Raw genomic sequence first — 22829 nt, 5'->3', positions numbered from 1 at the left:
GGTTGAAATCAGACACTTGCTATAATGGCAATCACTGACGGAATACACTGACGAGGCAGCTCAATGGAAAGCAAGTCTAGTACTAGTAACTTTTCAACACAGCAACAACAGGAGCTACTGGCAGGAATGTTGCACACACTCGTATTGCCACCAGAAGTCGAACGCGATTCTCAGCTAAGTGCCTGTGAGTGTGGATGGTCAGGGGTGCGCCAAACAGTCCCTCAGGTGTGTTAGCATTCGTTTCCGCCGTCATTTTTAAACACGAGGCGCCATTTGAAAGTCGTTGTTCCTCGTATTCGTTTGGTTCCTCTCTCGTTGTCTTCGATTATTTCATTGTAACACTTTGGATTTCACTACGTGGTATTAGAGTAATTATCACATCCTTCCTTGGAGTTTTGACGGAACTCGTAAATCAACTGAAAATGGAAAAAAGGCCTTAGGAGAGAGAGAGAGAGAGAGAGAGAGAGAGAGAGAGAGAGAGAGAGAGAGAGAGAGAGAGAGAGAGAGAGAGAGAGAATTTTGTCATAAGATCGCAGGAATCAGGTCGAAAGAAGATAAGGGAATTTCAGTTTTCTGTGACCTTGGAGATGGCAACACTTGTGACGCTGCAGGAAATAGCAAAGTAATGTTTATAAGAGAAGAAGGAACGAGAGAAGGGAGAGGCTAGTAGGCAGTAGGACAGGAGGTTCGGATGCTTGAGGCAGAAGCGAGACTGACGAAGTATTATCACATTCTTGAGTGCCGACTACGAGAGAGACACGAATCGACACACGTTAAGAAATTAGGAAGACCAAACACGACGCTTACGTGGGTGAGTCAAGAGTGTGGCTGGGAATGCGTGGTTCCTTCAATTCTGTACCAAGTCCTTCATTTCTACGATTCCGTGTCTTTGCTAATCCCTGTTGTTATAACACCCATTACAGTGTTCAGATGTAAACAAAATAACAAAGCGAAATAACCTTCTCATTTTGTGTAAAACGATATGATGCTGCAAATGAAGAATTTTGACGAAATGGTATTGCTGGAAATAAAAACGTTCGTATGAGTAGAAATAATGACAATATTAGAAGTGTGTGGTTACTACGGTCAGTGACGTCATGTAGGCACGCGCCAACACTCACCACACGCCAACACTTTGGAGGAGCCCGTGCCGAACTAATCACACACACCTGACATACTGAGATTTACTTATTTATTTATTTTTTCTCTCTCTCTTATACACACACACACACATACACACACACACACACACACCACTTGGCACTAAATGTTGCGTGCCCTCGTAGGAACTGTCCGGTGAGGCATTTCCTCTTTTTTTCCCCATGTTGAATTAATAACACGCCACACAGGATATTGTATCATAATAGTGGGGTGTTGTACGTATACCATTTAATTACTAGAGTTACATTGGTACAGTGAGTAGAGTAAGGAAAAAAAGGAAGGAAAGAAAGCACTGAGAGGCGTAAAGAACAAAATATTCTGTCACGAGTGGCAGGAAATGTATACATTAAGCTGTCTTTGTTAATTTGTAATATTTGTTTATTCATTTTATTACGGTACGCACTTACACTGATGCTATGAGAGTTACCGAAATGCGATAGAATGAATGCGTGGATTTATATAATTGAAGGTTGTAAGAACTGCGAGCGCCCCTGCCGAGAGAGAGAGAGAGAGAGAGAGAGAGAGAGAGAGAGAGAGAGAGAGAGAGAGAGAGAGAGAGAGAGAGAGAGAGAGAGAGAGAGAGAGAGAGAGAGAGAGAGAGAGAGAGAGAGAGAGAGAGAGAGAGAGAGAGAGAGAGAGAGAGAGAGAGAGAGAGAGAGAGAGAGAGAGAGAGAGAGAGAGAGAGAGAGCAACGAAGAATTACAAAAGTCTTAAGTAATCTTCATCTCCAGTACTTCGTGAGTGCATTTGCCGGACAAAAAGTTGTCGAAAAATGAGAGTAACAATACGAGTATTGAATAACATATGACGATGTCTCCCTGACATGATGCACTGTGTTCTCAGTTTTGTTTAAGCCTCATGAGCGTGGCCTATTATCAGAGAGCAAAAACTCTCATAATTTACAGAATGCCTCACCTACTTGCAGAGAGAGTAGCCTCGTACTTCCCGTGTAACACTTCCTCTTTGTCCCCATGTAACACTGAGAGCGCCTCCACATGTTACAGCTGTCAAAGTTCACAGAGCAGACAGCATCACATGCTGCGGGTTGACACAGGCCCGGCCACACCGGTCGTCAGTTGGCCGCCTCACAAATGGTACGTGACTGTGTGCTGCACTCTTCACTCTTCGGCTCATATCATCCTGTAGTTCTGTATACATCTTTCTCGCTTTTTTGCTTCTTTCTCTGCCGTGTTTTGCACGTTTGCCTTCCTGACGGCATTTGTAGATCGTCCTCTCTGTCCTATAATATTTATCTGGTATTGCCTTCTGTTGAACTCGATAAGTATCTCTCCGTTAAATCCAAAGCCATGTCTCCCTGAGGAGCATCTCGCCCCCACCGCCGCACTTCGTATATACAGACGCCCACACATTGCGTGTCTCTAAGGAATTGCTTTTGAACTTTCTTATGAAAAAGGCGTTTTGTAATAAGACAAGACGTGATGTCTTGTCTGGACTACCTTCCTCAACGGGAGATCTCAGCCTGGTATACATGCAGATATAGATAAATGTATAGAATGAATGTATGCTGGGTCAACGAGACGAAACTTGTGCAAGGGATGATAAGAGTGCGGGTTAAACATAAGGGTGGTGATACATGTTGTGTACATTCACAATACGAATGATTAATAACAGTGACTGTACGAGTGTATCGAAGTTCTCTCGAAAATATAAACTATGAACAATGTAACCAGCAACTATAACTTCTTTTCCATTCTTCGGCTTTCGTTGTTCTCTTCATTCTCTTCGAAGTGAGGCTGTTGCTTGCAGCTTTGGCTCTTATGTATTCTGGAGATTCAGTTGCACAATGTGCAAGGTAAAATGTGTGCCCAGCTATCACTTGCTGCTTGGCCTGCTGGTGATCTAGAGTCTAGACACTGATGAACAGTGAGATTATGCTCATTTATTTTTGTGTATTGTAGATGTATATCAGAGTAGTTGTCCTTTCCTGTGAATTAACATTATTTCCTTTAAAATATCCATGATATTTTAATTGTCCTGCATCCTAGAACGAGTCTTTATTAACAAACCTATGAGCATGTGATTAACTATTTTATATACATACATTTGATCCTTTCCAAGGATCCCCCTTGCCTGTCAGTTACCAAACTTTTTAAATACCACGACGGTTACCATTGCCGCACCCCCCTACCTGTTACCAGATACCAACATGTCACCATTAGCAACTAGCAACCCACCTCCTAGTGTTGCCAGCCTCACCTGTGACAGTGTTACCAGGCCGCCCCTCACTGCCTGCCTCGGCGGTGGTGTAGCCACAAGGACTGAGCCTCACCTTTGTCCCTCTACCAGGTACCTACTACCCTCACCCCCACCTGAAGAAGCAATCTATGTTCCTGCAGTCCACGCCCACCCCGACAGGTAAGTCTTCTCACCTACCTCGCTCCCATAAACTAACTTCACTTACAACTAAAGGAAAAATTTGGTGCAAAGAATTCAGAATCATGAATTTATTCTTATAACAAGGTAATGAATTGGCAACGTAACCACTCCAGTAAGTGACTTGTAAGGTGAGGCAGACGCGGCTATGAAAGGCCGTGCGCCTCTCCGTGGGATTCGAAGACTGGTGAGCTTTCGAATCTCACTGATGGTAAAAGAGGCAACTGACATTACCAATTGACAGTCTGAACACTTATCGTTAGTACTAGTGTGTGTATTAGTGATCGAAAGTAAATAACACTGTCTCAGTGATCGTGACACTTTTCTGTTAATCAATTTAAATCTGATGTGTAAGAATGATGTGGCCTTGCGCCTTGCCGCTTCCACATGAAGTCAAGTGATGATGAGTGATATTTTTTTTTTCTTTTGTATCTCCTACGTACTAACATTTACATAGTGGTATTTCGTTGTTGTTTCAATCTTTCGTTTACGTTTACAACGCCAGACTTTCAGTCTGTTGAAGGTGCAAGCAACACAGTTGCTCAACATTTCTGCTTTCCCAATTTTTAGCATGTAGCTTATCGTACACGGCACCGCACTCTACACATACGAGATTGTTTCTTATGTGTTGCAGACACTGCTAAAACATCCTGCTAAAACAATTAAAAATCTGCAATAATGACACTCAGCCTCCCCGGCACAGGTGGCGGGTGAGGCAGGCAAGAATAACTCGTCTTTCTTGGGTGTGGGGCGGGGCGTCTTGACTCTAGCCTTGGTACCCTTGGTGCACATTATCAGTGTTATTGTTCTCTTGTGTGCGTGTTGCTATTTACAGTCCGTTGATTTAATATAATTAGACATAAGTCGCCAACAAGAAGAACGCTGGAAAATGAGAATCTTACATCCTGACTAGGCGTGCTTCGTGCTTCATCATGAATTAGAGAAGTGAGTAAATCTGGGTAGCCACTGCTCTCGTCACTCTCCGTGAGGTGGCGTTGCATTTGCATTATAAAGGAGCTCCCACAGTCGAATTTTTCTATAGTATGTAGCTTTTCAGGCCAGCTGGAGAAGCGGCAACTTATGCAACAAATTATCACACAAACTGCCACTTTTTTCCTCGTATTTCTCGCCAGGAAAAACATGAGAGAGAGAGAGAGAGAGAGAGAGAGAGAGAGAGAGAGAGAGAGAGAGAGAGAGAGAGAGAGAGAGAGAGAGAGAGAGCATCAGCCCCCGCACTGGCCAAGTAGAGCACAACCCATATAGCGCGTGCCCAAGTCTGGTCAAAATAATTCTACACGCAGGATTGGCTTTTCGTGGGAAGAGTGAAGGGCTGCATCCCGCCCAGACACCCAGGGTTCCCCGCGCCAAAGGCCTCTCGGGTGAAATCTTAACTTGCACGAGTAATGTTATGAAGCGACAGCATCTGGTCTTCTTGAAAACCTAAATGTGATGTGAATTAAGAATGATTTAGAATTGTGAGGTATCCGTTAGCTTTGAATGCCTGTAGTGATTATTGTGATTGTTGTTGTTGTTGTTGTTGTTGTTGTTGTTGTTGTTGTTGTTGTTATGGCTGTTGTTTCCCTATTACTTCCTCTTCTAGCTGGCTTAAAGAAGACCATCATGGCCACACTCTTGGACAACACACCTGTCATTGAAATGTAACATGTTCCCCCTTAATTAAGTCAAACATACATGCGTACTATATTGCACATTTTGATCGAGTCTTTCTATACCGATTCAATCCTGTAATGTAACGAATCAACAATCTCCTTATCTCCTATTTTCCTGTAACTTTTTTTTCTTTTTTTTTTTAGCTTCGCCTCTACAACTTGCATCATCTTAGCGCTTACATCGTTCGCGTCAAGGATACATGCAAGTCTCTTACCATGAGCCAGAGACGAGGTTAATCAGATCTTAGATGTTAATGCAAATTACTTTGTTTCCTTGACACGAATGTATACACTTTATGGTAGAACCGAGACGCACACACACACACACACACACACACACACACACACACACACACACACACACACACACACTGGCAGACTTTCCTGGCAGGCCTCCGCTGTAGGTGAGCGACAGTGACGCCGAAGTAGCTCCAAAACTCGTATTCTGCAACACTTTGCTCTCTCACCACGACTATTTTCCAAGGCCACAGAGATGATTAGCCGAATTCTCAAGACTGTTTTTCCTATTAATAATAAAGAAATCTTGTCAATCTGTCACAAGAACCGAAGAAATGCCTTTTAGAAAACGCGTTTCACTTCAACTAGAGCCTTTTGAATATTGTAGAGGTGTGGATAGAAATGTTTCAGAATATAGTCCCAAGACGTGTGTTTGGACGCAAGCTGTTGCTCCTGCCACCTCGCCCAGTCTGTTGAGGAGGACCAGTGCTCAGAGAGGACGGCGAGGCAAAAAAAGGGCGAGAATGTTATTGTTTACTTGACTAAGGTTAATCGTACTGAGCATCTCGACTCCGACCTCTCTTGTCTTTGTTTTTCTTCTGTTTTTTTTTTCTCTCTCTCTTTGTACATAGCGGAGGAATTTATTGCTAATCTTTTGCTTTCTTGCTTGCTGTTATTTTCGTAGGGAGAGAGTGATGGTGATGAGGTGTGACTGCATGTTTTTTACATTACATTTTTTAGTTATTGGGATGACGTTGTGGTGGTGATTGTGCTGTTGTTGTGACAGTGGAGGTGCCGGCAGCAGCGGACCACTCATCGTGCCACTATGGCCACTGAATCAAAACAGTATTTGTTGTTGTTGTTGTTGTTAGTAGTAGTAGTAGTAGTAGTAGTAGTAGTAGTAGTAGTAGTAGTAGTAGTAGTAATAAAGTAGTACTAGCAATAGTAATAGTAGTAGTAGCAGTAATAAAGTAGTACTCGTATCCCGCTAAGCAGGTACTCAACGGTCAGAACCAATGCATTATTGCAGTATTGTGCATCTTTTGTATACCCATATCAACACATCTCGTATACCAACATACGTGATGAAGATTCAACAACATTCACAGTCATAATAACATACCCCTTATTTTAAGAAGTAATACACATGTTACCTGTTAAACAATATTGCAGTCATGTAGATAATGCAGTGTAATCAGCTATGCATAAACTTTGTGTACGTGCTAAATCTGTGTGTGCTGCCTGGCAGGTCACGTCGTGGGGTGCGAGTGTGAGCTCTGCACCACGGAGTTCCCTCTGCGCACCCACCTACTCATCGACATGTCATATTCAAGACTGAATCAAGAGCAGCAGACCACACCTAAAACCAGCACGGGCTCCAGGTTCAGCTTTTTTAGTCGCAAGAAGACCTCTAGCTCGTCCTCGGCAGCTCAGACGGCGGCCACCTTGGCCCTGCTGAGGGAGCAGAGGCGCCTTATTGCCGAGAGGGTGAGGTTCTGCTGCTGCTCGCATCACTACGATGAGCTTAGCTTCTCAAGAGATTGCACGGATGGCGAATACTACGTGTAGAATATAAATGAATAAATTAAACACTCTAATATGCAACAGATTAAAGGGACAGATAATGTTTACCTTGACCAGATTATTACTGTAGTTTCACTTTAGCCAGTGGGGACTCAAAAGATTCAAGGAACCTATGTGGTTTTAACGTAGCCCGCATCCAAGTGATTCACTCTTACCGTCATGACAGGCACTGAAGCAGGCCGAGGAGGAGGAGGCAGAGATGGCGTCCTCGTCACAGGTCCCCGTGACGCTGAGCACCCTCAAGCAGGACTCCCTCATGATCCCTGCGTCCCGCATGGCTCAGTTCTTTCCTGCCGGACACCCAGTGAGTGTAGCCTCACTTATCAACTGTAACAAAAAGGAAAAATATCTCCTGATGTTTCAAGTGAATTAATTTTCTCAACTAGGAATAACTTAACACTGTAATCTAGGATATTACAGGTGGCACACGTGTTAATAGGGTAACAGGTATGTAATGCATTGAGTAGTGACTGTTGTATAAGAGATAGGTAGAGCTCTCACCTTAGTAAAGCTCATCTGAAATGTACTTCTGAAGGCGTTAGGTTATCTGATTTAGTGCCTATCTCGTACTGTTGGAGCAGACTGCTTTCTTTTATTTCCTCTGTGCTCATCATTCAAACACTTCATAATGCAGAACATGAAATCCCTCCAGAATTAAACTGTTATTTATTAATTAATTTATTTTCATTTCCCCTTTGGAACAATCCGTATCCAAGTCTACAGTCATTCAAACTTATTTGTTGTTGTTAGAAAAATTAACGAGCAAAACTTCCCTGCCCACCAGATTCCAACAAGCAGCAGTCACGGCCGTCTGAGGCTGCTGGAGGCTCCTGAGCAGAACATCCAGGTGGTGTTCCACATGATGGGCCACGCCACCCACGTCACGCCGGCCCTATGCTCGCCGCTGCAAGATCTCTACACTCAGCACCGTGACTGTGTACTCAAGGTTAGCCAGTCGGGGAAGGTGGAATTACTCTCACTCCATTCTTCGAAATAATGTACTGTGCATAATTATTAAGGTTTCTTGAATACTTTTATTTTAGGCTATTAAGTTTTCCGTGTCTTACTCTTTTGGTGTCTGTGCGCACAACAAAATCCATGTAAGGATGAGTACTGGGCGACCGACAACATGAGGGATCCCAACTCCTTCCTCAGATGGGACGCACTGATGATTAGGTGTCTTCACTGGTGACTGACGTGCGTGGCGTCATCACTATTCTCAGGAGGAATTTTACTCAGATCTGTAATTACTCATGTTCTTTACTGCCTTGCTAACGAGTGATCCTGCTGCAGGCATTCCGGGCAGCGGTGAGCGGAGCTGGAGTGAGCAATGCAGCGCTGCAGGGGATGGTGCTGCTCAACTTGGAGCGGGGAGGCGAGATGGGCGCAGGTCAGCTTTGCCACACGTCAGAAAGTGGTGAAACGAGTGCAAGGACACTGCTTACATCTGAGACTCCTTGACTTACATTATAGCAACTGCATCTTTGAGTCTCAAAAGTTTCAACATGATATTTCCGTATGAAATCACCTTGTAATACACATACATATTAGATGACCTCATGCAAGGAAAGACACACGTAAGACTGGCATCAGATCACCTAAAGAACCTCATCCCATTTATAGACAGTCTGCTTCCAGTCTCTATATAGACGCATTTCCATACAAAGCAACACCTTCCTCTACAATCTGGTACCTAGTTATCGTGTAAGGAATTCCAATCATAACTCCAGGACCTGGAATGTATTGCCCCCTTAGCAGCACCTTCAGTCTGCCTGGCGTGACTTCCCACACCGCGTTTTGATAAGTAGTCAGACTGGAGGTACTCCTTCAGTACTTGAATTTCATAAACTTAAGATTCGGTCTTGATCAACAATGCTTCATTTACAATATCAATATGGCAAGGCTGTAGTGGATTATGATTTTTCCTTCTTTCCCGCATGTGTTGTGGGCTGTGTGGCGGAGCAGTGGAATACCCGTTCATGATGGTGTGGGTGGTAGATGGGCGGCAGTGTGACTCACGTCTCGTCATCAGTAAGCTGCGTCAGCTCAGCCTCGAAGTGTTCGACCCAGCCAAAACAGGCTTCTCCTGCCCCCACTACTTTGACACCTTTGAAGAGGTGGCCATGTTAGCGAGACCTCCTCTCGGTAGGTCTCTCTCTCTCTCTCTCTCTCTCTCTCTCTCTCTCTCTCTCTCTCCAAAGCACTTGGCATATCATGTGCAGTACATTCAAAGCTGCCCTCGCTGTCTCTTTTTATCTCCCTTAGATTTTTGTCTTCCCCTGACAGAGAAACTGACGCGCAAGGCCACCACCTCTGCCACAGGCTACATCCTGACAGTGTTCAAGGTGTTCGAGGGCGACGACAGCGTTAAATTTGAAAGGAACTGGCTGAGCTGGACAGGTAAGAGAGTACCTACATTGAGATTTAATGTTTACATTTGTGACGTAATTTAACCCTTTTACTGCTATGGTCATCATTTAACTTTTGTAGAATGGACATCGGAGACACTGCTGGGTGAAAAATATGCATGAAATCTTATACAAAAAAAGGAAAATTAGCATGAGCTGATTAAAATTAATAAATTAATAAAAGAGAGAGAGAGAGAGAGAGAGAGAGAGAGAGAGAGAGAGAGAGAGAGAGAGAGAGAGAGAGAGAGAGAGAGAGAAAGTAGTGATTATGGTGAATGATCTGTGCATTGTGTGGATGGTGGGTCAGGATGGACCAGGTGTCTGTCAGAACTGGAGACAGCTTTACCACATCACCAAATGACTGAATGAAAGAGGAGGGAATGCACCTGTGACCAACACAGTGCGTCACGTCTAACCATGATTGTCTCCTGCAGGAGCAAGGACGCTGTACAAGAGCCTGATCAGTGAGGTAGGGCTGCGTCGCCTCACGCTGCACAAGTCACGGGCCCAGGGCGGCATGTTGCACTACGTCCTCCTCTGTGACTGCGCAAACTTTCTCACCAACCTCCACCAGGCGGTGCGGGCCATTCCCTCCCTCAGGTTGCGGTTATGCGGCGATATGGGCCTCTACAGACCGATATCCACGTACTAGTCAAGGTCTCAGGCTGTGCATGGGGCATCTTTGGGTGTCAGGGTTGTTCGTGATGTCTGGCGGGTGTCAGGACCGTGCGTAACCTCTTAAGGAAAGTGTCGGAGCCGTCTAGTTTAAATGTGTGGACTAAAATTACGGAGAAAGAATACCTCTGTTGTATCCTGTTGTTATACATGTTATTAAATTTAATTAAATCTAAATCTGTCAAAAATATAAGATGAAATATTGCTATGTAATGAAAAAAAAAAACTAATAACCAATGTAATATATATATATATATATATATATATATATATATATATATATATATATATATATATATATATATATATATATATATATATATATATATATATATATATATATATATATATATATATATATATATATATATATATATCCTGGATAGAAGACGAAAATGTGCACATATTATTGTACATATGTAGGTACTTCAACTTCTGTGATCATGTGTAGTACGTGGCTGTCAGACGAGATTTAATCATCTGAGTGCTGAAAAGATAGTAATTATGATTTAGGTTTTTCCCCTCTCTTATTGTTGCACAAATTTCTCACAGTTCATCACTGTTTTCCTTCAACCAATCATAGGGCTATTATCATGCATATCTTTACATTCGTCATCTAACATATTATTCACATCAATACATCCAGTCCCTACCACGCTCTTCTACTTTGCATTCAGCTCATCCTCAATGTGTGCGGTTTTTACATGTGTATTCATAACAAATTATTTACGATTATGTACGAGTATATACCATGGCATTACACTCCCTTGGCTCTTGCAGTATCCTCTAGCAATACAATGTCAGAATTCATTTTACTATGTACAAATGGATCTGACAGAAACGTGCCAAACTTTAGTCGTGTAGTTGTTGTGTTGATGGACACATTTCTTTGTTATACAGTACAATAGTCTCTGTTCTTGGTGCACCCGACTTTCATCTCCCCCAAGGCGCTGCACAAATGTCACCTCTCTGTCCTGGAGAAGGGAAGGTGTGAGGAAAAGTGGAAGTCGTATCGTTATCAGTGACGAGGTCCCCATTCCCCTTATGCCGCTTTCTCTGCTCGTTTACTTGTCTGAATTTCTGTTAATCCAGAACTATTTGTGATATTGTCTAACCAGCATTGCTTCCTTATCTAAGTAATATTTATTTATCTATTCATTCATTCATTATATACTTGCTTACTTATCAATGTTAAGTGATTTTCTTATTTTATTTAGTGCTAGTGAGGGTTGGTTTCTCGTACTTCCCAATTTTGCCTTTTAAGTTTGATTTAATGATGGATCACGTTAAGTTCGGGACCTTTCAACAATCGTGCATAATAGGTAACTACCGTTGCTTTCCTAGTCTAGTGGTGCATGCTCGTGAGTCCCCTGATCACACCGTACTGTGTCTGGCCCAACATGGGGCCGCTCAAAGAGTAGCACATGTGGAATTTATCAATAAAATATACGTTTTTGTTGCTGTTGTTGTTATTATTACTATTATTATCATTATCCTTATTATAATCATTATTATTATTATTATTATTGTTATTTTTATTATTATTATTATTATTATTATTATTATTATTATTATTGTTATTATTGCTATTAATATTATTATTATTACCACCACCACCACCATCATCACTATTCAGTGATAATAAGGGTAAGGGAATTCAACTCATAGCTGAGGACCCGAATGAAGAGGACAATTCTGAGAAGTAAACGGAAGGTCTTCTATGTCAAAAAATACATTATTGTTCCTTTCCTCCGGGACTCGACGATACATTTCCCTGCCCCGTTGATTCCTCTTGTCCTGCTCTGGGACTTTCAGGTCACCTTCCCCTTATTCTCATGCAACTAGTTTGCACCGAGGTACAGGCTGAGCTGTTATTTTGTAAGAACTGATAATCAACAGCCTGCTCGAGTAGCCAGTCCTTCAGAAACCTATTCCTTTTGAGCAGGGGCCGATCGCCCAGGCTCACTAGTCTCTCATTAAACAACTAAGATAAGGCTCTCTATTTCGAAGATGGTCTGCATATCACCTTCATATAGGCCTGTCCATCGTTTGCTGAGGCGCACCACATCGCCGCTCATTCTAAAAGGAGTAACCGGCAAAGACTTCCAAAAAAGATTGAGGACATTTAGTTTCAGCTGTGCTTTTTACACTCCTTTCTTGAAGGGTTTTAGTTAAAGCAAGCGGAAAAACAATAAAAGGGAATTCTCCAGAGTTAAAAAGTCAAATGAAGGAATGAAGATACTGGTTGACTTTTAGAATAGTAAGGGTAAAGTATGACATCCTTATGTAGGGAAGGCGTAAGAAGGTCGAGGCATCTTGTTAGTAAGTTGAGAGCAGCGTATATTACACACACACACACACACACACACACACACACACACACATATATATATATATATATATATATATATATATATATATATATATATATATATATATATATATATATATATATATATATATATATATATATATATATATATATATATATATATATATATTATTTACCCATCACGACCACTGCCCTTGTCGGAGGTATTGTTTTAGGACTATATCGGTCTCTTTTGAACTCGCGCTCTATCATACCATCATCTGCATGCAGGATCCCAAGCTGCCCCGCACAGCCAAATGTTGAAGGAGCTCTTCATGTGCGCGCGTGATACACCGCAGACGTGTCATTATACTACATGACACGCAACAGTTTTATTTCACACTTAGGAAAACCAAATCAGGTAAAATTTAAGGATTTTCCCTCACGAATACGAGATAAATATCGTGTGTGTGTGTGTGTGTCAATGCACGCACATGTAGCCACACATTTATTTTAGTCATCCCTAAAAGCTCAGACGTCGGCAAGTTTTCTACGTTGTCCCAGAATGTTTGAAAGAAAATTATTTTTATTTTTTGTAATTTTGTTCGGTTTGGCTTTGGTTTAACCCTTTATCGGCGTATAACACGTGCAAGAACAGAATTTTACTGTTGCGCGCGTCTTAATTATGGGAAAATTATTTAGTAGTTGACTTATATACAGAAACTAAGGCCCAGATTGTGAATAGTGAATGATTTGAAGGATACAACATTCCCAATCTCATTGCATTTTCCGCTTACGTTCGATACATTTCCCACTTCACCCCATACCATAATTTACTATGATTTAATAAATATCTGAAAATAAAGAAGAAAACATCCAGTTCTAAGCAGTCAAATAAGAAAATAGTAAACGGAGTGAAGCGGACACAGGGTGCGCGAGCTTGAGGGAGCCCTGAGCGTGCCGTGTGCAGGACACAGTGCCGTGTGCAGTAAGTGTCCCTCCGCCAATCAGGCTGCGTGCTGGCGGTCCACCAATCAGGGAGCACGAGGCAACGACCAATCAGCGGGCAGTACCTGAGGGAGACGCGGGCGGAGGAACAAACAACACAGGTCAGAATTGTGTGCGGGTGTTCCTGGCGGCGGGAATTGCATGTGTGGTGGCCGGGCTGGAGGTAGGCAGGGCATGGAGGTGGCTGGCTGTGGAGTGTGGTGGCGGCGGCTGTGATGGGTGGTGTGTGTGTGTGTGTGTGACGGTGATGGTGAGGTGCAGGCGGTAATGGCGGTGTGGTGCATGTGGCCGCGGCCGGGCGGCGGTCACTGTGTGTGTGCGCGCGTGTGAATGAGAGCGCAGCACGCGCATCCCTACTCGTGTACTGCACTTCACGTCTGTCGCCACGGCCTGGGCTTCCCCTTGTGGTACTGAATGTGGTGTGTCTGGTGTGTGATTGTATGCGCTAGGCGGTGGTGGTGGTGGTGGAGGAGGAGAGGGAGAGCGGCCCCCCTCGCCAGTGCCACGGACGGGACGGCATCGACTGGTGGACACGCTTGAGGGGTTCCAGTGACGCATGTAGTGTATCATTCTGTTTCACTGCCGGCTGTGTGTGGGGAAAGTGTCATGTGTGAATGTACTGTATATATTGACGTGTGTGTGTGTGTGTTTGTGTGTTTGTGTGTGTGAGAATGCATGCGTGGACCTCATGACCTCCTCAGTGATGGGTGCCGCGGATGGGTGTTTTGCTCACGCCACATTCAACAAACATTAACTGCTACTTGTTGGATGTATATGGGATCCAAACAGTTTGAAGGTTACATACCTAGTTTTAAGACGTAGTTTTTCTTAGAAGCGTTCTGCTTTTCTTTTTAATGCTGTTGGACTACTGTTCTCTTAAGTCGTGCTTGGAAGCTTATTGGTACAAATCAGTGTCAGTGAAATGTGTCCCTGATTGATTGTTTTTAGTTGTGTAAGATGTGAAACTTCACCCGAAGCGCGGATATTTAAGCTCAAGTTTAACGTTCCCTTATAAATTTTGGTTCAGTGTTGTAAAGCCTGACATGTATATTTTAATTTCTTACTCAACATAGATTCAGTAACGTGATTAATTTAGACACCCAGTATGCAAAGCAAATTCTTATACAGATGCTATTTAAAGTACAGTGAGTCTTGGTTAAAGGTACCATCGGGAAATCTCTAACGGTGTATAAGGAGTGCGTGAAAAAGAGCAGAAAAATTACAAACTATTTTAACAGTATAGAGGTGTTAAGGTTCTGGTGAAATCTCTCTCTCTCTCTCTCTCTCTCTCTCCAGAATGTGACAAAATCTTTATATTTACTGAAGTCTTGCAAAAATAGCTGCTTTGTGAAGTATTCTAAGTTTGCAAGCATATACCATAATGCACAAAGGACTGCATTCTGCATTATGAGGCCCTTATACAACTGAAGAGCTCAACCACATGAATAGGAGGAAAATTTTGAGGTTCAGATTCATAAATAGACAAAAAATATAAGGGGGCTGTTGTAAGAAGTACTCTTGAACCAACAACTATACCAAACTGCAGTTACATTTACTCTGACATCTAGCATCCCACTATGCGGCAAAGAAAAAATCCACACAGTTCCTTCACATACAGATGAACAGTTTGACATCATTTATATTTTGTTAAGGGGCATGTGAATGGTTATTTTTAGCCAAAACTCAAAACTGCAATGATTTAGCACACCAGTACAAACTCACCATACTAGACTACAATGCAGATCCTTTATATTTTTTTAATAATATTACAATACCTTTGCATTAGACTTTCTCATTGTATGTATGATGCAGCCACACATTACAATTCATTGTAATTTTCAGGTTCACTCAAGCGAGTAGGGAGGAGGAGGAGTGAGAGAGGTGGTGTTGAGAGGAGTCTGTTGCTGAGGTGACATGTCAGGCTCAAAGTGTTACAAATGTAACCGCATGGGCCACTTTGCTCGGGAGTGTCCCATGGGCAGTGGTCCAGGACCCAGGGGACGAGGTGGACCCAGAGGTGAGTTGATATTATTGTACAGCAATAAAATTTGATTGCATTATATTTGTCCAATGTAGCTATAATGTCTTTGATGTGTGTGTGTATATATATATATATATATATATATATATATATATATATATATATATATATATATATATATATATTGAACATTTTTATTTCAAAATGTTTATGTGGGTACAATTCTTTTTCTCTATAGAAAAATGTTACAAATGCAACCGCCCAGGGCACTTTGCCCGTGACTGCAAGGAGGAGGAGGATCACTGCTACCGCTGTGATGGAGTTGGTCACATTGCCAAAGACTGTGAACACTCTTCAGATGAACGTAAGTTTAAATGAGGCAGATTTGCAAAATAGTGAACATTTTCCATCAAATAAAATTATATTATTGTTATTTTTCTCATCTAGCTGTTTGTTGTACCTCTATTTTTATGGCTATTTAGAGTACAGAGATGTACCAGGCTTTACTTCACTGATTGAAGAAATGGTTAAATATTAAGCATCGGTTACACTTTTCATAATACTTTATGTTGTATTTAGTCTTAAAAGTTAGTAGATCTGGTATCTTTAATATTATCACAAGAACTGAAAACATCATAGTCATGAATTAATTATATTTCCAGCCTCATGCTACAACTGTTCCAAGATGGGCCATATAGCCAGGGATTGCCCTGAGCCAGAGCGCACTTGCTATGTATGCAACAAAAGTGGGCACATTTCACGTCAGTGTACAGAAAACAAAAGTGAGAACCGCAATGCCAAGGTAAATACTTTAGTATTTGAGTTGATAGTGTTAGCATCTTGTGGGTTAAGTGGTAAGGTAAAACCTGTGTTTAGGGAGCAGAATGAGAGTTCATCATATGATAGAGAGGAAACTTAAAAAAAAAAAAGTATCAGTCATTTATTCTGTATAATTTAGGTCCTTTTATATAAAATACAGAAGAACTGCAGGAACTAAGTATTAAATTTGGAGATGTGTGTGCGCAAAATTGACATTGAATCTGGCAGAGTGATGAAAGGTAATGAATGTCAGTGTTGTTGCTGAGTAGGATTTGAATGGTGACACCAGAAATGGATTTATGTTGGGCATCCCTATAGGCAGTAATGAGCTGTATGATAGGAGAGAAGGAAAGTCTTTTAAGATTTAAGCAAGTTGAAAGTGAGGGATTGGAGGTAAAGTTTGGTTTGCCATCTGTTTACTGCAGCTCGATCATGTGCTTAGATGAACGGTCAAGAGAAAGAGTATCAATGTGCAAGAAATGAGAGGCTTGTCAGAAGCTATTACAGAGTTGTGGTTTGAAAGAGAGAGAGAGAGAGAGAGGTAGTCTCAGATGTGGTAGCTAGTTTGGCATGGTAGTGTGTGTTTAGCAAGGGATGTTGAAGTGGTTTGTACACAGCCATTATCTTCATGGTAGATTTCTGACATCCTGCTGCATAGGTCAATAAAAGCCAGTTTATCCCCCATAAACACTGCATACAAAACAAAAATAGTTGACTAAAGTGCTGTAAATGAAGCCTTAAGTATTCAAATTTATACTGTATGATACTAATTTGGAGCACCAGTCAACAGTGTGTAGTTGAGGGAGCTGTGTTGTGCATAAGTTGAGATAAAGCTATACTCTTGTGGCACAGCTGAAATAAAACACTTGCAAATCAAACTATAACACTTGTAAAGTAGAAGGATAAGCCCTCGTTTTTTCTTACTTAAATCTAGGCAAGTGGTTAAAGGAAACAACTGAGAAAAAAAAATTTCATTAGACATTGGGAAAATCATCCTTTTGACAAGAACATTACTTATGGACTAAATATAAATATCATTAACAATATAAGAAAACAATCAGTGTCTCTGTGTCTTTCCATTTATGATGATGGCTTCAAATGTTAACAGATCAGTGAAACTGACTTTAATTCTTGTCCAGGGTCAAGAAAAGAGTTAAGAATGATACAAAATAAGGATGAGAAGTATTTTTAAATTATGTAAAAATTTTACAACATGGGCCCCTATTTTGTGGGGTAACACCTTGTTTGATAAAAGAAGTAAGGTGTCAGCAATATAAGATTCCTCATACCATTCTTGATGTTGCAGTGTTATGTGTGTGGCAAGATTGGGCACATCTCCCGGGAATGCCCCCTTGGAGGAGAGCAGGAGAATGAAAAGCGCTGCTACGTGTGTGGTGCAGGAGGCCACATCTCCCGAGATTGCCCTCAAGGAGAGTCTGACACTACTTGCTACAGGTAAGGAGTGCTTTTGCTCACTTCATTTCAAACATTTTGTTTATATACTTTTTTTTTTTTTTTTCACCACACACCTTGCATTGTATACCTCCAATCCTCACAAATTAATGAAGTGAACCCCAAATATATAACAATAAGTGCTCATGTATACATGCATATGATTGCTTACTAGTATACCTTATGTTATCTAGTTCTACAGCAAGGCTGGGTTGGGAATCTATAAACTTGCTAGTGGAAGTGTTGAGATTGATGAATAAATGTTGCTTTTGGATGAGATCTTGTGTTAGTTTTTTTTTTTTTTTTTTTTTTTTTTTTTTTTTTTTTAATGAAAATGTTAGTTACTTGTAAGATTTAGAGCTTGTTACCTTCTGATGTTAGATGTCGTTTTCTAGATTAACATATATGCATTTATCTGATGGTGTAGGGGTTACCATGGCTGAGAGGACCTGAGTTCAAATCCCAGACAGCTGGAAGCATGTAGGGTTTGTCTATGTAAGCCCTTTGCCAAGATGGTCAAATTCTCTTTGGTGGGGAAAACTCTTGTGTGGCTGTAGAATCATATAGGTTGATGATTATGTTGATATTATTGGAAATTGTCATTGGTGGATATTTGTGTTTATAGGAATGATTCATCCTGATGGTCTGGAATTGCCTGATTGGATGGTGGATGAATGGTGAAGACATTGACAAGCAAATATCATCATACAGATTCTTTTAGGTGTTGCATACCATGAATGTGATTTATACCTTTGATGCTACTATAAACAGGGGAGAGAAGCAAGTATTTTAGGGATTCTCTTAGGTGTTGCACATTATAAATATGATTTATATTTTTGATATTACTACAGAAAAAAAATTTGATATTAGGTATTCTGTTATTATCAGAAATATATCCAACAACTCCAGGATCTTGAGTTACTGATGATATAGTAAGAATGGAAGCCTATGACATGAGCTCTGTGCTTAGGCTTTGTTCCATTTATGAGCCAGGATGGGTTTAAGAAATTTGCGTTTTGGGACATCTTCAGTGAAAGTTTAAAAAAAATCCAACATGCATTATAAAAGGGATATCTGAGGTAAGATGTGTGTGTGCACAGACACACACATTTGTGCTTGCATGCATGCACTTCCAAAGAAAAAATTAAATTTCATAGCCTTGTGGCCTCATGGAAGGCTTTGACTTTCTAAAGTATTTGTGTATGTGTGCCATACACACATGGCTTGGAAATGTGTGAAAGTTGGATGTTATTGGTAGTAACCATGGAAATTTAGGTTAGTTGTGGTATTCTGTGCTTTACCATATTTTATATGATACGAAAAGGATAAAAAGTCTGGAAGTTTAAAAGGGGACTATGATGAATTAATTTAACCTTTTAGACAAGTGGGACTTACATGTGTAATTAAAATACTAAGAACCCATTTGAGTTAAAATAAATTCTTGAGTCCTGGTGGTGTGCAGAGCATTAGATGTTGAAAGTATAGTCAGCAAATACTGATGTGGCACACCTTACTTGGGGAACACGTTTTGCTTAAGCCTTCTCAGCAAGCATAAAAAATTGGCTGAGACAAACTGATGTAATGGGATCTCAAGTGCATTTTTTTAGTTATGGTATCAAAATGTGGTGCTCACTGGTTGGTTAAGATGGGACACTTGTGTCCAAAAAACCCCATGACACTACATTGAGCAGGGTGCATGAGTTTTATCTGTTGCCAGAAACAGGCTTTAGAATTATTAAATGGAAAACATTATAAGGACATAAAAATCTCCAAGATTCCCAGATAAAAACCAGCCAAACAGCTCTGATTGCTCCCCTCAGCTGGATTTTCAGCATATGTCGTACTCTTCACACTCATTCTCAGAAACCCAGCTATTTCTTAGAGAAAAATTCATACCATATGTGAATCCTCTTCACCACTTAAAGAAAAAGATTAGAAATATGTAGATTATGTGGCACTTAACATTTTGAAGAAAAGCAATTTAATCATAAATTAGTCAGATTGATATTTAATGTATACATGTTGAGTAATTGCCAGCTATTTGTAGCAGTGTCATGATTTTAGGATTGTACTACCACCCTTCATGAGGGATACTGATCTGTCACATAGCATGTAGTTAAGAAACTTGCAAAGAGGTGACTAAAGGAAATGGTATAAAGGTACTACAAATGCCTGTTCTTTTCCCCAAAGTGAGACTCATTTCAGGGAATGTCAGTCAGATGTGTTGGTTGGTTGAGTAATAGAGGCAAACAAAGTGCATGTGGCAAAGAGCAAGCTTTTAGTTACGGAGGTTGAGAGGCTGAGACAGGTGGAAAAATTTCATATATTTAGGCGTGAACATTGAAGTTTAGAGTGAACTAAAGTACACCTTTAATTAAGATAAGGTGATTATGCTGACACTTAACCATGTTGGCGGATATACTCGGCTACTACTATGTAGGCTACTACTATGTACTGAGAGACGGGAAAGAAAACTGACATTTAGGGCTTAGTATGCTTTTCTCTCTCTCTCTCTCTCTCTCTCTCTCTCTCTCTCTCTCTCTCTCTCTCTCTCTCTCTCTCTCTCTCTCTCTCTCTCTCTCTCTCTCTCTCTCTCTCTCTCTCCCCATAAACATGCCTCTAGCAGTTACATTTTTCATAGCTTCAGATATGAACATTATTTCAGTTTAAGTAGAAAGTAATCTATGTAACGAAGCTTTTTCTCTAGAAGTTCTCAGTGGTTTTAAGTTTGACAGGTGGATGGCAGGATGGAAGAGGGAAAGGAAAGTGTGATTTCAGTGATGTAGTATTCATGTGTAAGGTTTATTCATGCCTTACAGTTTTGAAGTTAAAAAAAAATCATGTGAATAGACATTATTCAACTTTTTCTGTATTTTGAGTTAATACTTAGGTGGTGGTAAACTGCTTTCCTTGTGCATTATTGCAAAACTACTTTGGAGAGAAATTACTCTCTCGTATCTTCTTGATTATTTTTCACTTAATTTTCCTTTATTCTATGCTGTATTTTGTTTGTCATACAAATTTAAATCAAACTCCAACTTCGAGTATAACAAAGACAGAGGTCTTTGTTATACTTGTGTCTGCCCTTTGTCACGGTTCCAGCTTCTTTCATGAGCAAATACTCTGATTCTTGGTGCTGATTTATTTATCCCTTCTCCAAGGCTTTTTCCCATTTAATCATGAATCTTTTTACATGGATTGTTGGTTAACTGTACTGAGGGAAATTTCATGTGTGTATTTCTTAGGGTGAGAATTTAATTGGTTAAGGAATTTGTATTACCAGGACATTTTTGTGGATGTTGAATGTAAGATAAGAATGGATATGATTGCATGAAATTATCTTATTGCTCGAGAAAGTTTCAGGTGTGAGGTCAAGTGATATGAAAGGAGAAAATACTAGTGTGTGGGAAAATGATGAGAGGAGAAAAAGATGATTAGAACTTGCAAGGAGGGAATGTAAGAACAGGAATAAAAAGGTTGTTTTAGATCAGTAACAGATAAAAAAATTATGGCCAGAGAAGGAAAGTGAGAGAAATGGAGAGATCAGAGAAACATTGAAAAGGACAATTGAAGAGGTTCAGATTTATTGTTAAAAGTACATTTGTCAAAAAATATCCTTTCAACACTTGTATGCTTTTTGAGGAACTCTGACATTGAACCACAATATATGTAGCATTTCCCTGCACTCTAGGTTGAGAAACTGATGTAGAATGGAAAAAAAAAAAAAAGTGACTGAGCTAGTGTAATGTTTATAATGAGAAACTTACCATGGAGCCTTGGATAGTGTAGATGGGCTGAGATAACCCATTGGCACTGGGGTCTGGCAGTGATAGATTTTGAAGCTAGAATAACTTTCATTATTTGACCAAGAAATTTTCAGGAAATATTTTTAGAAGGATATATTGTACATGTATACATGCAGTATACTAGAAAAGTGGAGAATATAAGTGGAAAGTAATGAAATGTTGGAAAGCAAGTGTGGGTGAAAGAAGAATATAGGTGGACAGTTTTTGTTTCATTTATTTTTTTTCTTATTTATTTTTTTCCAACTGACTTGTTTTGGAAAAGCAGATTTATGAAAGAGAAGATTAAATCCTTTCTATAATGTTTTTATATCTTTAATGGTACAAGTACTTCATGTTCACAAGCTAATTTTGAGTTCTCTACTAAAAGACTAGTTACAGGAGCTGATGTCCATATTGTATGTTGGTTCAATTTGAATATCCAGTACATGTTTTCATAGCTATAACTGGATTTTAGATGCAAAGAAATTTTATATGGACCAATGTGCGTATATAGTTAGCTTATATACAACAAGGATTACCAGTGCATCCTTATATATTTTAGTGTATTCATAAGTCTTTGTTACGTATATATATATATATATATATATATATATATATATATATATATATATATATATATATATATATATATATTTTTTTTTTATTTATTTATTTATTTTTTATTTTTTATTTTATTTATTTTTTTGCGGGGGGATTTCTTGGTGAACTGGGAAAAAAATCTTAATTTAGGACACTTTATATCAGTGTAAAGAGAAAGATATATATGTGAGGGAGTAGTGCTGCCTATTGTGCTGTATGGTGCTGAAACATTGAATGGGGGGTGATGAAGAAATAGTTGAATGTAATGGAAACTATTTAGCATTTGGGGAGTGTATTTTGAGTAACATGAAGAGACAGAATAAGAAATGAGGAGGTAAGAAGAATAGCTATTTTGAGAGAGTTGGCTGGACAGGGAAATCAGATCCGGTGGTTTGGGTTCATGGAGAGAATGGAAGGCAGGAAACTAGTAGTAGCAGAAGGTCAGATGTGTGCTATGAAAGATTAAGAGCAAGGCCATGCCTGGAATGGATTAAGTGTGTGAAAACACTGCATGAGAGGAATGACTGTGCAGCATGCAAGAACAACTGTATGTAATAGAGGCGAATGGAGAGTGGTAGCGATGAGTACGTGTAAGTGGTGCAATCTCATCGATCTCTGGGAGGAGATGTAGGCTCATCTGGCAAGATGTATGAATCCAATTAGGGTGCAGGCACTCTGAAGGAAGTACCCTGCATCTGCTGTGGTGTAAGGATTGGAGTAGACATGGGGTAAGGGACGTTCTCA

At 40.4% G+C, this 22829-nt stretch overlaps 2 protein-coding genes across 14 annotated transcripts in view; both read left to right on the top strand.

Annotated features, from left to right (window-relative positions):
• LOC135111179 (uncharacterized) overlaps positions 1–11590 on the top strand; it is a 14104-nt gene extending 2514 nt beyond the window's left edge. For 2 of the 6 annotated variants that reach the window (XM_064024255.1, XM_064024253.1), the window contains exons 2-10: positions 2166–2255; positions 3469–3537; positions 6712–6950; positions 7213–7350; positions 7831–7992; positions 8340–8436; positions 9012–9191; positions 9333–9446; positions 9889–11590. In XM_064024255.1, coding sequence (XP_063880325.1) covers positions 2166–2255; positions 3469–3537; positions 6712–6950; positions 7213–7350; positions 7831–7992; positions 8340–8436; positions 9012–9191; positions 9333–9446; positions 9889–10106 — 1307 coding nt within the window. In that variant the 3' untranslated portion in view covers positions 10107–11590. The remainder of the gene's footprint in view (positions 1–2165; positions 2256–3468; positions 3538–6711; positions 6951–7212; positions 7351–7830; positions 7993–8339; positions 8437–9011; positions 9192–9332; positions 9447–9888) is intronic. The other 4 variants (XM_064024257.1, XM_064024254.1, XM_064024258.1 and 1 more) reach the window with 2 other exon arrangements.
• A 1802-nt stretch (positions 11591–13392) lies between these two features.
• LOC135111173 (CCHC-type zinc finger nucleic acid binding protein-like) overlaps positions 13393–22829 on the top strand; it is a 21330-nt gene continuing 11893 nt past the window's right edge. For 2 of the 8 annotated variants that reach the window (XM_064024237.1, XM_064024233.1), the window contains exons 1-5: positions 13393–13549; positions 15291–15465; positions 15668–15793; positions 16092–16231; positions 17555–17703. In XM_064024237.1, coding sequence (XP_063880307.1) covers positions 15363–15465; positions 15668–15793; positions 16092–16231; positions 17555–17703 — 518 coding nt within the window. In that variant the 5' untranslated portion in view covers positions 13393–13549; positions 15291–15362. Of the gene's footprint in view, positions 13612–13700; positions 13856–15290; positions 15466–15667; positions 15794–16091; positions 16232–17554; positions 17704–22829 lie in introns of those variants that run through there. The other 6 variants (XM_064024239.1, XM_064024235.1, XM_064024240.1 and 3 more) reach the window with 6 other exon arrangements.

Source organism: Scylla paramamosain, chromosome 21 (genome assembly GCF_035594125.1).
Source record: "Scylla paramamosain isolate STU-SP2022 chromosome 21, ASM3559412v1, whole genome shotgun sequence".
Lineage (NCBI taxonomy): Eukaryota > Metazoa > Arthropoda > Malacostraca > Decapoda > Portunidae > Scylla > Scylla paramamosain.
The sequence above is the reverse complement of the archived record's forward strand: the minus strand, read 5'-3'. Positions and strand labels throughout refer to the sequence as shown.